This window comes from Salvelinus sp. IW2-2015, linkage group LG19, assembly GCF_002910315.2.
Source record: "Salvelinus sp. IW2-2015 linkage group LG19, ASM291031v2, whole genome shotgun sequence".
In the NCBI taxonomy this organism is placed as follows: domain Eukaryota; kingdom Metazoa; phylum Chordata; class Actinopteri; order Salmoniformes; family Salmonidae; genus Salvelinus; species Salvelinus sp. IW2-2015.
Window position 1 is genome coordinate 31,635,150 of NC_036859.1, and position 14,261 is coordinate 31,649,410.

General features: G+C 42.3%; 1 protein-coding gene across 1 annotated transcript; it reads left to right on the top strand.

The window, feature by feature from the left end:
* The first annotated feature begins 2,841 nt into the window (after positions 1-2,841).
* Positions 2,842-13,535, top strand: LOC111979069 (uncharacterized). The gene is made up of 6 exons (XM_024009359.2): positions 2,842-2,926; positions 8,512-8,918; positions 9,921-9,999; positions 10,664-11,364; positions 12,614-13,262; positions 13,345-13,535. The coding sequence occupies exons 1-6, from the start codon at positions 2,842-2,844 to the stop codon at positions 13,407-13,409; spliced, it is 1,986 nt and encodes a 661-aa protein (XP_023865127.1). The 3' UTR covers positions 13,410-13,535.
* Positions 13,536-14,261: the final 726 nt, after the last annotated feature.

Here is a 14,261-nt window from a genome sequence, read left to right on the forward strand (position 1 = left end):
ATGTCTTCTTGTGTGTGTGGGAGTGCTGTGTGTGTGTGTGTGTGTGGTGTGTGTGTGTGTGTGTGTGTGTGTGTGTGTGTGTGTGTGTGTGTGTGTGTGTGTGTGTGTGTGTTGTGTGTGTGGTGTTGTGTGTGTGTGTGTGTGGTGGTGTGTGTGTAGGAGTGGCTTTGTGTGTTCGTGTGCGTGTGCATGTGGGAAGAGCTGTGTGTGTAGGAGTGACTGTGTGTGAGGGAGTGACTGTGTGTCTGCGGGGGGGTGGTGTGTGAGTGTGGGAGTGACTGTGTGTGTGGGAGTGGTGTGTGTGTAGGAGTGACTGTGTAGTCTGCGGGGGGGGGGGGGGCGTGTGCATGGGAGTGACTGTGTGTATGTGGGGGGAGGCTGTGTGAGTGTGGGAGTGACTGTGTGTGTGTGGGGGGGGGGGGGTGTGCATGGGTGACTGTGTGTATGTGGGGGGGTGAGCTGTGTGTGTGTGGGAGTGGACTGTGGTGTGTGTGTGTTGGGGGGAGTGGCTGTGTGTGTGTGGGAGTGGCTGTGTGTGTGTGTGGATGGGTGGCTGTGTGTGTGGTGGTGGTGGGTGGCTGTGTGTGTGGGAGCGGTGTGTGTGGGAGTGACTGTGTGCGTGTGGGAGTGACTGTGTGTGTGTGTGTGTGTGGTGTGTGTGTGTGAGGGAATGGGGGGGGAGTGACTGTGTGTGTTTGGGGTGGGAGTGACTGTGTGTTTTGTGGGAGTGGCTGTGTGTGTGTGTGTGTGTGTGTGTGTGTGTGTGTGTGTGTGTGTGTGTGTGTGTGTGTGTGTGTGTGTGTGTGTGTGTGTGTGTGGTGTGTGTGTGTGTGTGTGTGTGTGGGGAGTGGCTGCGTGTGTGGGAGTGACTGTGTGTGTGGGGGAGTGGCTGTGGGTGTTGTGTGTGTGTGTGTGTGTGGTTGGTGTGTGGTTTGTGTGTGTGTGTTGTGTGTGTGTGTGTGTGTGTTGTGGTGTGTGTGTGTGTGTTGGCGGAGGGCACAGAAGATATTGAAACTGTTGAACTTCCTTTTCTTCCACAACATTTTCATGACCAATCCTTTTGAGTTACATCCATTACACATATTACATACATACTTACATACATAATTACATACATACATTACATACATACATTACATACATAACATACATACATAATTACATACATACATTACATACGTACATTACATACATAATCACATCATACATTACATACGTAATTACATACATAAATTGCATTATGAAACAACAATCATTTCTTAAAATCCGACATTAGTGTTACATTAGCTAAAGTCTGTTAAACTACTCCTGGCTTCAACCGCCCAAGCAGCAGTTTGCCAAGCTAAATTACTACTAATTAACATGCTGCTACCATAGCAAGTGCTCGGTACATTCCTGAGAGTCTACTTGTTCAACCGTCACACCAATTTAGGCCCTTACTTCAACCTCCTCTATTATAGCTCCTGTAGATCAAACCGATGATGAGTTACTGTTTGGCATGCCTCTGATGTATTTAGTATAACACAATTGTGTGTATCTGTTTAATGCTCACATGCTTTGTGTGTGCCTCTGCGGTGTGTGTGTGTGTGTGGTGCATGAGGGTGTGTGTGTATTGAGGGTGGGGGTGCCTTGGTCTTTGAACCGCCAATCAGAAACACGGTTACTCTCTGCGAGCGGTCCAGTAAGGCAAGACTGCAAATGACACACCACACACACAACACACACACAACACACACACACACACACAACACACACACACACACACCACACACACACACACACACACACACACACACACACACACCAACACACACACACACACACACACACACCACACACACACACCACACCACACACACACACCAGTGGTAGTAGTATGGCATAATTACATACTACAAGGCTTTCCAACTAAGTGTAACCTGATACTAGTTCTTATTACTCAGAGATACATCCCTAAAAGACATAAATTAGATCTCTGTCATTTGAGATCAGATTCCATGGCGGCCTCATTCCATTACTGCAGGTCCAACCGGCCGACTGATCCTTGGCTGACGACAGAGGACAGAACTGGACAGTTTCCTTCCAGAAATAGTTTGCTCCATTTTTTGTGAGGCTCTATTTTGTTTTGACATGATGATCCCTGCACACAAAATATCTTGTTGTTGTTGTTGTTGTGGGTTATGTGGGTGCTGGTACTCCAACAACAAACCTGTAAACATTAGAAATCGCAACACTGGTCCAGCCTAAGGCACTCCCAATAGTCAATGTGTTATTCGAACCTGGTGTTGATGAATGTGTTTTCGACCCTGGGTGTTGATGAATGTGTTATTCGAACCCTGGGTGTTGATGAATGTGTTATTCGAACCCTGGGTTTGATGATGTGTTATTCGAACCTGGGTGTTGATGAATGTGTTATCCGAACCCTGGGTGTTGATGAATGTGGTTATTCGAACCCTGGGTGTTGATGAATGTGTTATTCGAACCCTGGTGTTGATGATGTGTTTATTCGAACCCTGGGGTGTTGATGAAATGTGTTATTCGAACCCTGGGTGTTGATGAATGTGTTATTCGAACCCTGGGTGGTTGATGAATGTGTTATTCGAACCCTGGGTGTTGATGAATGTGGTTATTGCGACCCTGGGTGTTGATGAATGTGTTCTTCGACACCCTGGGTGTTGATGAATGTGTTATTCGAACCCTGGGTGTTGATGAATGTGTTATTCGAACCCTGGGTGTTGATGAATGTGTACTCAAGCTTAGCAGCATATGGAAAGTAGCCTAGGTTTTCAACACAAACTGATAATGGACGTTTACACGAGGGGGACATTTCATCGCGCTCCAATGACTGTCAAACTGTTTGACCTGCAGGGACAGCTTCTCTCCGAGACCGGCTTCACCTTTGACCCCACAGGAATGGGCAAGCCTGGTAATAAAAACAAAGCCCTTTGTCCGAGTCAAAGGAAAACATCTGCTGGACTGAGGAGGGATTAAGTTCGGGGATTCATCAGTCTTTTTTTCCACAGAAGATCCTCTGATGAGAGTTGAGGTGTTTGGAGGAAACCAATCCTTACATTACAGAGTTCTCAATCCCATGGTTTAAAAGGCATGGTTTGAAATAGGAGGCTGGTGGGATAAGCTATAGGAGGATGAGCTCATCGTAAAGACTGGAATGAAATCAATGGAAACACATGGAAAACCMACGTTTGACTCGGTTGCATTTATTCCATTCCAGCTGTCCTACTATAGCTCYTCCCACCAGCCTCCTCTGATGCATACAGTATTCAAAATACCTCTCACTCCCTATGAATACAGGAGTCTTATCACAAACCATGCCATCTACTGTCAAATCCTTTTTAATCCTTGTCATATGAAGATAAATATTGAAAATAAATTATAGATCGGACATAAACATTACACAACAAGTTGGAAATCGGAAAGTGGTTTGGAAGGAATCAGTGACAGTGGCTGTGGGGTCCTAAATCTGGGATTAAGGGGCTCTTCTCCAAGTTTAAAATGATAAACATTTAACATTGGCCATGCTGTCAATGAAGCATGATTTGTGCCGCGCTCAAAACAATTGTTAACTCGGAGAACCGCCTTCTGCTTCCTGTTCAAGTGAGCCGAGCACAACAATGTGAGTCCAAAAATGTATTGTATGCTGCTTCATAAATGTTGTAATATGCAGGGGAGATATGTATACTGTAGCTAAGAAAGTAATACTAAGTGTATGTTGTGTAGTAAGATGTTAGTAGCCCATGTCCCTCACCCTAATAATTTGGTCTATTTACCTCTCTTAATTTCGCCTACTGTTCTGACTGTTCAACTGTAGCCTATAACTTCTTATGGCTGCAGGGGCAGTATTGAGTAGCTTGGATGAAAGGTGCACAGAGGTGCCCATAGTAAACGCCTGCTCCTCAGTCATAGTTGCTAATATATGCATAGTATTATTAGTATTGGGTAGAAAACACTCTGAAGTTTCTAAAACTGTTTGAATTATGTCTGTGAGTATAACAGAATCATATGGCAGGCAAAAACCTGAGAAAAAATCCAAACAGGAAGTGGAAATTCTGAGGCTGGTCGATTTTCAACCAAGATCCTATTGAAATCACAGCGAGATATGGATGAGTTTGCATTTCCTAGTGGCTTCCACTAGATGTCAACCGTCTGTAGAACCTTGTCTGATGCCTCTACTGTGAAGGGGGCCGAATGAGAGGGGAATTAGTCAGGTCTGCCATGACCTGACCATTCTTTGACCATGCACGCTCACATGAGAGGGAGCTCTGTTCATCGCTCATCTGAAGTCAATGTAATTCTCTGGTTGGAACGTTATTCAAGATTTTATGTTAAAAACATTCTAAAGATTGATTCAATACATCGTTTGACATGTTTCTACTGACTGTTTACGGAACTTTTGGACATTTCGTCAGCTTTTTAGTGAACGCGCTTCCTGACGTTGGATTGTGTTTACCAAACACGCTACAAAATAGCTATTTTGACATAAATGATGGACATTACCGAACAAAACGAAAATTTCTTGTGGAAGTGGGAGTCCTGGGAGTGCATTCCGACAAAGATGAGCAAAGGTAAGTGAAGATTTATAATGCTTTTTATGAGTTTTGTTGACTGCACAATTTGGCGGGTAACTGTATGACTTGCTTTTGTGGCTGAACGCTGTTTTCAGATTATTGAATATTGTGTTTTGCCGTAAAGCTTTTTGAAATCTGACACAGCGGTTGCATTAAGAACAAGTCTATCTTTAATTCTATGTAAAACATGTATCTTTCATCAAGTTTATGATGAGTATTTCTGTATTTGACGTGGCTCTCTGCAATTTCTCCGGATATTTTGGAGGCATTTCTGAACATGGCGCCAATGTAAACTGAGGTTTTTTGGATATAAATATGAACTTAATCGAACAAGACATATATGTATTGTGTAACATGAAGTCCTATGGGTGTCATCTGAATGAAGATCATCAAGTGATTAATTTTATCTCTATTTGTGCTTTTTGTGACCCTCTCTTTGGCTGGAAAAATGGCTGAATTTTTCCTGTGAGTTGGTGGTGACCTAACATAATCGTTTGTGGTGCTTTCGCTGAAAAGCCTATTTAAAATCGGACACTTTGGTGGGATTAACAACAAGATTACCTTTCAAATGGTATAAGATACATGTATGTTTGAGGAATTTTAATTATGAGATTTCTGTTGTTTGAATTTGGCTCCCTGCACTTTCACTGGCTGTTGTCATATCATCCCGTTAACGGGATTGAGCCAATAAGAAGATATACTGTTTTGAGAGAGAAATGTAATCATTGAATATTGTAAGACCTTTCATTGTCTGCTTATATGCCCCCTTTATTTATCCTACGGTTCTGACTTGGTGTACAGGGAGAGCACTGTAAGAACGGCCCATGTTCTGAATTCTGTCGCTGTACATTTCAAAAGTGCTAAACAAATAGTTATAAACACTAACGTTACGTCTGTCCAAGCTCGCTCATTGTCTTAATCAAAATTACRGATTGCCTCTCATCCGCTTGTCGCCCCCTTATGCTATAGTTTGTACATCTTAATTGTCATTAGAAACCACATTTGTCTAAGCAAGTCAGCCGTACCAGCTGTTTTTTTAAAAGGCAGTAAATGAGGCTGAATGAACTGTTTCRCTGCCAGACAAGGCTCTGCTGATAGCCAGGTGTAGCAGTGGTAAGATGTTGGGACAGTTTTATGTAGGACCTAACTGTTTGTGGGCACCGTTTGTCACCTCTATAGTGCAATTAATGTATTGTTTAGTGTTGTGTTGTGTAGTGGCTTTGCTGGAATACATTTCACTCTCTCTTTTTTTTTTTTTGCCCCATCAAGATTTAGATGCTAAAATCGTTTGAAGAGGAGAATCACACCATAATTTGTGTAATTCAGTGTGGAGGAAAACTTTCTAACTGAGTTTACTAGGTCTCGAGAACACAGTAACTCAAGCTACATTTATTGTTTGTCTACATTTTTTATGTTTTGAGGTTCTGGTAAATAATGCACTGCTGTAGAAAATCTAAGTGGTTCAAGCCATGATTAATTAAAGACAAATAATCTGATCTAAACAAGCCCGACCATGAATAAGTAAATGCAACCTTTTTACTGGGACGTTCTGTAATGTTTTTCCGCCTCGACGGAATACCATCTTTATGTATATCCTTCAAATTTGTTGATATTTACTTATTTCTTCTCCAAGAAGCCCGTTCATTCCATCCTTCCATGACACATCCATTTCTAAAATTCTCTCTGATGTACGTTGGTTGGAGGGAAAATTGGTTGCAGGAGTTGCAGTTAACACTTGGTGGCAGTATGTGTTATGGCCATGAATAAAGTTATTCTAATCAAAAAACAATATTTGCAAATACCTGATACATGAAAAAAAAGAGGTCAAATTCTAATTCAATAACAATCCATGTTTATGATCCTGCCTTGTAGACTCTCCCTCTGAGATTTGAAAGTGTTAGATATGGTGGAAACTAAAAGTAGTATATTGTTCTGTGATATTCCTAAACGGCCGTCTACAAGATTACAGTGAAGGAGTTGATAGATTTCTAGGAGGTAGGTACACGCAGGGAAACGTTTAATACACTAAGTTCCAACACCTGGTCCTCAAAAATAACAGTTGTTTATGCTCCAGATAAACAGCCCATTTCATTCTCAATATTCAACATTTTGTGTGTACTTCTGTGTTTGTCCCTGATATCCTGCTTTTGTTCCCAAGCTTTATCTGTGATCTGTCCCGATGGTAACAACTCAGATGAGATGGCCAATTCCTTGGTGAATTATTGCTTCCTCTGAAGACAGGGTTGGCACGGCAACAATGGCTGGCAGGCAGGACAAGTTCTGGCTTTCATTCTGCTGCTGTGTTTGGGGTGTCCTGAGAGACTGACTGTCAGCTGCCCACGTCAGCAAGTTGGGTTGAGACGCAGAGCATCAAAGGGCTGCTGGCTCCGATACTTAATGAGAATGTCTGTGGAACAACATGTGCTATGGTCCTGACACTTAACTTCTGGTGCCGTGCACCGGAAAACATGTTCATAATACCGTAAAACAGTTGGGTTTTTTCTTGGAAATTACAGTAGGTCTTCACAATGTGCCATTTTGAGATACGGAGGAAGATAATATAGACAGATCAAATCTTCAGAACAGATAATATCTTCAGAACAATGGTCAGAACAAACGTTAATGGAGCATTTACCTGTCAAGAGGGTGAAGATTCATGTACCTAACCCCCCCCCACATACTGGTTAACAGTGGCCTTTCCCGACCTTACAACTTATCACAGAGAAGGTAAAGGTTGATGTARTGTTTAGATCAAGAAAAATTTAAGACCATCATATATGACACAAAAAACATCAAATTKAAGTGTCCCTAATACCTAGGCACACTAATACATCTTAGTTACGTAGACTGCTAAAGTGTTAGTACAGTGTAGGCACACCTTGTTAAATAGGACTGTTACACCTGAAGACTTTTCCTAAAATGTACCTAAGATTATAATCTCCTTCAAAGCGGGTCATTTCAGAACCACTATCTCTTGTCACATGTGCTGACATTTACATTTTAGTCATTAGGCAGATACTCTATCCAGAGTGACTTACAACAGCATTAGGGTTAAGTGCCTTGCTCAAGAGCACATCACCAGATTTTCAGCAAGTCGGCGCCGGGATTCAAACCAGCAACTTTTCGTTTACTGGCCCAACGCCCTTAACTGCTAGGCTACCTGTCAAAACAAAGGGGCAGCTGGCACCGCATGGGGCTCAAAGTTGTGTGAATGTGGTCTGAATCACCTCGTGTGTGTGTGTGTGTGTGTGTGTGTGTGTGTGTGTGTGTGTGTGTGTGTGTGTGTGTGTGTGTGGTGGTGTGTGTGTGTGTGTGTGTGTGTGTGTTGTGTGTGTGTGTGTGTGTGTGTGTGTGTGTGTGTGTGTGAGTTTATCTAACCCTGACATGATGTCAAGGAAGGAGTTCCAGAGTGGGAAGTGTGGTGAGGCGGTTCTAAACTCCTGACCATGTTTACACCTCAGACATAATCCTGTCTCTCACTTTCACACCATATAACGCTCAGGAGAGAAAACCGCCTGAACTTTACTGTTTGGGCTGTCAATGTGTGCTACTTAGCTCAGAAGCGGGATACTTATCTCCACTAAGGGTCTGCTCAGATATCTCCACTACCAGGGTCTGCCTCAGGATATCTCCACTACCAGGGTCCTGCTCAGATATCTCCACTACAGGGATCTTGCCTTCAGATATCTCCCACTACCAAGGTCTGCCTCAGATATTCCACTAACCAGGGTCTGCCTAAGATATGCGTCACATTTTATCTATTTATTTTGCTTTTTGGTTTGGGAAAGAAGAGCTTTCAGTGCTTGGGCGTTTAATCGCCCTCTACTTGCGTTCTCAAGAAGTGGACACCATTTGAACCATCTAAATCGGTCTGGGCTTGGCTGTTTCTGCAGTAAGGGTGTTCTGTTCTGTACTGTGGCCTCAGAGGCTCAAACAGTCATGGTACAAAAGCAGTTTACTCCGAGGCAAGTTTTGGCTTTGGAGGCCAGGAGGAAGATCCAGAAGCCCAGAGGGAAGAGCTGTGGCTACTACATGAGGGTTGTCTTCTTCTTCTCCTCTCTGATCCAGTCACTCATCATCGTCAGCCTGGTGCTCTTCCTGGTCTATGGGAGCTCCCCAGACGCGGCGGCCGAGAGCCGGGTCCAGGACCTGGAGAAGAGCTTCAGCCGCCTCTCCATTGACAACATCAACCTCCGGCAGCAGGGAAAGAACCTGACGAAGCTCCTGAACGCCACCCTGACTGACAAGATGCGCAACGACAGGTATATGATGAGTCTGCGTCAAGTGGCAAACGGGTCTGGCATGTTCATCGCCAATCTCAAAGGACTAGTGGTAAGAACTGAGACTGGTTTTGTCATCAATGTTCACAGGTCAATGCTAGAGGGGATTTGTGAGGTTGTGTTGGATTTTTAGGSATGCATATTTTGAAAAACTTTGGTGGATTTTCAATATGTCGATTTTGAATATTCATTACAATGACAGCAGTACATTATATACAGTCGGATCCCAATGATTGGTTTACTGAATATTAAAATGCCAGTTTAGCTGTATTAGTGGATAGGAAAACAAAACATGTGCTACATGATTTTGATTTGAGTGTAATTTAATATTACAAATATTACATTCAAGTCTCTTATACATATCATATAACATATGATTTCATTTCAGATMATTTCAGCAAATATAACTGAAAAGGTTAAAACAGTGGTCATGCAGTCATCAACATTAACAATCACTAATCACTGTATATTCAGATTTAAGCTTGACTGTTCATMATTTCTATAGATATATATATCTTATTTTGCAACAGTGTCAACAAAAATGTGCATATACAGATGCCGTATCTTAAWTTGATCATTCTGTTTTTGCAGAAATGTTTCTGCACAGCAGAAAATTCAATAGTGTAGTATGTTCAATTTGTCTTTATTTAACTAGGCAAGCCATTTAACAACAAATTCTTATTTTCAATGATGTCCTAGGAACAGTGGGTTAACTGCCTTGTTCAGGGGCAGAACGACAGATTTTTTACTTTTGGGATTTGATCTTGCAACCTTTTGATTAATAGTCCAACACTCTAACCACTAGGCTACCTGCCACCCAAGGTTTATTTTTTTTTTAAAGGACAGTTAAAAATGTCAGTCTTGATTTGCCCAAATGAAAAATGGATCAACCTCTACAAAACATGTCCATAATAAAAAAAKATGTCTATAATCCACATAATAATTCACATTTTCTGTTGCTGCAGATCCTAAATCTGTAGGTGAAATTTTCACTCAAATTATTATTGGTAGACAAAATGTGGTGCTGATGCATGTCTGTTATTAATATCCACAGACTCAGTGTGAAAACGATAAGGGAAGATGTCAGATTCAACTTAGAATGAACCAATGCTTCAGGGCCATGCCACCAAATGGTAAGAGAGCTGTAAGACAAACAATGCTTTATTGCTCTGCACTAGTGTTACATACAGTATTCATGTTCAATCGTCCACTCAGAATCTCATTCTAATAATTCACAGCTAAGCTTTCCTAAACCTATTAACTTCCCACTGGGCACACACTGGTTGAATCAACATTATTTCCACGTCATGTAAAGGAAATTGCGTTGAACAAACGTGGAATAGATGTTAAAYTAACATCTGTGCACAGTGGGTTTCCTAACTGGTACTTCTTTGGACAATAATAAGCATGGTGMAAATTACAACTTTGCAATGATCTTTTGTCTTCACTGTTGTTGTTGTTACCGAAGTGAGAATACAAATAGTGAAATTATAATAAAAGTGATTTATTCGCCATTCTGAATTTACTTAAAACMAACGCAGTGCCGGGATTCAATCCAAGCTGCATTGTAGCGAGCTTGATTTAAAGGTTCATTTCTATTGAGCCCACATCTGCACTGTGAATGCAATCTTTGCAAACGCAGGAACATTGCCTTTATAAGGTGCAATGTCGACAGTGCTCCTCGGATTGAATCCCGGACAAAATCTGATCTTKGTTCCGAAGTATTAACATAAAAGTTTTTTCTTTCTTCTTTTTGTTCTTCAAAAACTTTTATATGCAACAACAATAATATGCAAGAAAACCAGGTMCAGCAGCTGGAGCAGTTGCTAAAGCTAGTGAGCTCCAACTTCAGTCAGACGGTGCAGTTCATGAGGATGGAGATGGAGAACACAGCCATGGACCGGGACACCCTGACCCTGGAGGCCATCTCCCTCCAGARGGACAAGACCTTCCTGCAGAGACAACTGGAGGGCTACAGGAAGAAGTGCAAGSAGGACTTTGTCCAATCTCTGGCCGGCATCTCCGACGTCTCTAAAGCCTTCCTGTTGAAGATCGACAACCTTCTGCCCAATGTCAGCCCCTTCCTGCTCACCTGCGAGAAGCAGCTCCACCACCTGKACCAGATCCGCAACAACTGCACCGGTCTGTCCCGCGAGGTGGAGAACAAGTTCCAGCAATACCTGAACAAGGTGGGCTTTCAGATGTCGGAGATTGAGGGCTGCAGTGCCAGGCTGCAGGCGGATAAAGACCAGCTGAAGGAGGTCTACGACTGGTGCAGCTACAACCGCAGTGSCATGGCCCTGGAGCACCGCGAGAAGCTTCARAAGACCCAGGAGAAATACGACCAAGAGACGGAGAGGCTGCTGATGGACAGCAGAAGGCTGCAGGGGGACAAGGAGCTACAGGAGACGGGGATGAAGGTGAAGGAGGGTGAGATCAGCATTCTCAAGGACAAGATCAATAACCTCAACACCTCACTGGTCAACTGTGGCTCCARGGTAAGGGAAGCTCTATCGCGTGGTATTACACCAGGCTTTCATCCAACTCAGTGATAASTGGCGGTAGATAACAACAGAAATTATTTAGAAGTCAAACTGGTGCCAGAAATGGCTTCCGTCATTGGTGTGAAGCGATAGAGTTGGGACGCTGGTCAAAAGATCTAACCATGTAAATGAGAGTTGCAGGAGCTCCTCATAAGATTTTTTATGATAATTAGCTATAATAAAATACATCAGTGGAAAATGTAAGCAATGATTGATAGGTTGTTGTCGTGCTTTAMTGTGGACTACATTAAACTTGGGGGGCACCCGAGTRGCACAGCAGTCTAAGGCACTGCATCTCAGTGCTTGAGKTGTCAACACAGACACCTTGGTTCAAATCCAGGCTGTATCACAACCAGCTGTGATTGTAAGTCCCATAGGGTGGCACACAATTGGCCCAGGTTTGGCCGGTGTAGGCTGTCAWTGTAAATAAGGATTTAACTTGCCTGTTTAAAAAGAAAATGTATTGTCAAAACCTGCACTGTATGTACAGGCATGAGTTTGTATCAATTCAAGTAATGGGCACATTCAAACATGATGTTGTCTTTCTTACAATAAAATAAATCATCATGCTTTCATAATGCTCTCTGAAGTAAATACGCCTTGCACTGTTTTGGACCATAGAGATGTTTTATTTTTGGTATCTTATTAGGATCCCAATTAGCTACTACTAAAGCAGCAGCTACTCTTCATGGGGTCCATACAAAACATAAACCATAACATAATACAAAACATCAATAGACAAAGACAGAACTACATACATTTAAARAAATAAGTATACACGCTTTCATACATTTTTGCCTTCATAAACTTCTGATCATAAAATGTGTATGATCAGAATAGACACTATGACACTTCCTCCAGTACCAATCTCATCAATTTAGCAGGGGTCCCACTATGGGACTGGAGGAAGTGCCAATCTCATCAATTTAGCAGGGGTCCCACTATGGGACTGGAGGAAGTGTCAATCTCATTCCAAAAAAACAATGCAGGGAACTCGAGGATAGGTAAAGGCCCCACTGGCTGGTAAAGTGCCACAGTCTATAAGATACAATTGGTGGTCATGTAATAATTAACATGATATGTTTGTGCTATTATTTCAATTTGAATATGCTAGATAAACAGCATGATTCATTGTTATATGTTGAAGTATTTTCACATACCGGTACTAACTAAACATTATTTTCTTTGTCTTATTATGTTTCAGACTGGAATGGGTAACCCATGGATGTTCAGACCAAATCAGACTGGACCCTGGGGTAGCAGGCATGGGATGGGTGACCCTGGCTCAACTGGGAATGGATTTGGCGGGGCAGGGGCAAGCTCAAGAGGGTTTGAGTCCACTGGGATGGGTTCAAATCCATTCGGTAGTGCAGGGGTAGGTGGGACAGGGACAGGTAACAAGCCAGGCTCAACTTTGTGGGCTACAGGTGGGTGGGGTTCCACAGGAATGGGTAACACAGGGATGGGTAACACAGGAATGGGTAACACAGGAATGGGTAACACAGGGATGGGTAACACAGGAATGGGTAACACAGGAATGGGTAACACAGGGATGGGTAACACAGGGATGGGTAACACAGGAATGGGTAACACAGGAATGGGTAACACAGGGATGGGCGGGGAAGGGTCGAGTGTAACAGGGCAAGGTAAAAGGGGGTCAACTGCTGGAACAGAATTGGGTGCTGGAACTGGTGGGTGGGGTGCTTCTGCAACAGGAAACGGCAACACAGGATTGGGTAACACAGGGATGGGTAACACAGGATTGGGTAGGTCCGGGTCAAGTGCTTCGTCATCATCAGGCGCCACAAGGATGAACGGTTCAGGAATGGACAGCTCGAACGGTTACAGTTCAGGTAAGATATAAAAATCACTTCTTATAAACACTGTGATATACTATGAACAATGGCTAATGTTGTTGTTCTGTTGTTTCCACAGCACATATCAATCAACACTTACGAGAGCTGCAGCAGTATTCTAATGCCGACKCCGGCTCAGAGTGAGTTCATATACCCTCTGGGTATTTAAGTGAATCTTAAATAAATGTATTAAGTTCTGTTGCTAAGAATGCCAAGATTAGCATCTTACTGGAACTTTTAATTCAACATGGCTGAGACAAATGTTTATTATGACATTAGAATGTCATCTAAATGTGACAAATGTTGATTTGTAATGAGTCATAGAGCCTCTACTTTAGAGATGAGTTTTTGCTCCATATTAAGTAGTGAAATTGGTTAAAAAATCACAACATGCACTTAAAATTGACCTTACAAATAGCAGTGTTGGACGATTTGGAAAGCCAGTCAGTCAATAAACAATATAATAATACTCACAGGAAAGGTTTTCATCTTTAGCTCACAATCTGTGGATAATAAACGATTAAGAAAGGTTAAAAAAAATTGTAAAACATCACAGCACAATTAAAAAATATATGGCACATGGAAACCAAACAAGGGTGGTCTATGGTGATAGGTGGGATGGGCTGAGAGTGTCTGAGGGTTGGGATTAAAGAGCTGAGGTCTATGGTGATAGGTGGGATGGGCTGAGAGTGTCTGAGGGTTGGGATTAAAGAGTTTGTTTGGTAATGTATTATTGTTATGTGACTGCTTTATATAACAATACCACGTATGTAAAATGTGTATGCAAAATGTATATGTCAAATCTATTTGTAAAATGTATGTAGTTGAAGTCTGAAGTTTACAAACACCATAGCCAAATACATTTAAACTCAGTTTTTCACAATTCCTGACATTTAATTATAGTAAAAATTCCGTCTTAGGTCAGTTAGGATCACCACTTTATTTTAAGAATGTGAAATGTCAGAATAATAGTAGAGAGAATTATTTATTTCAGCT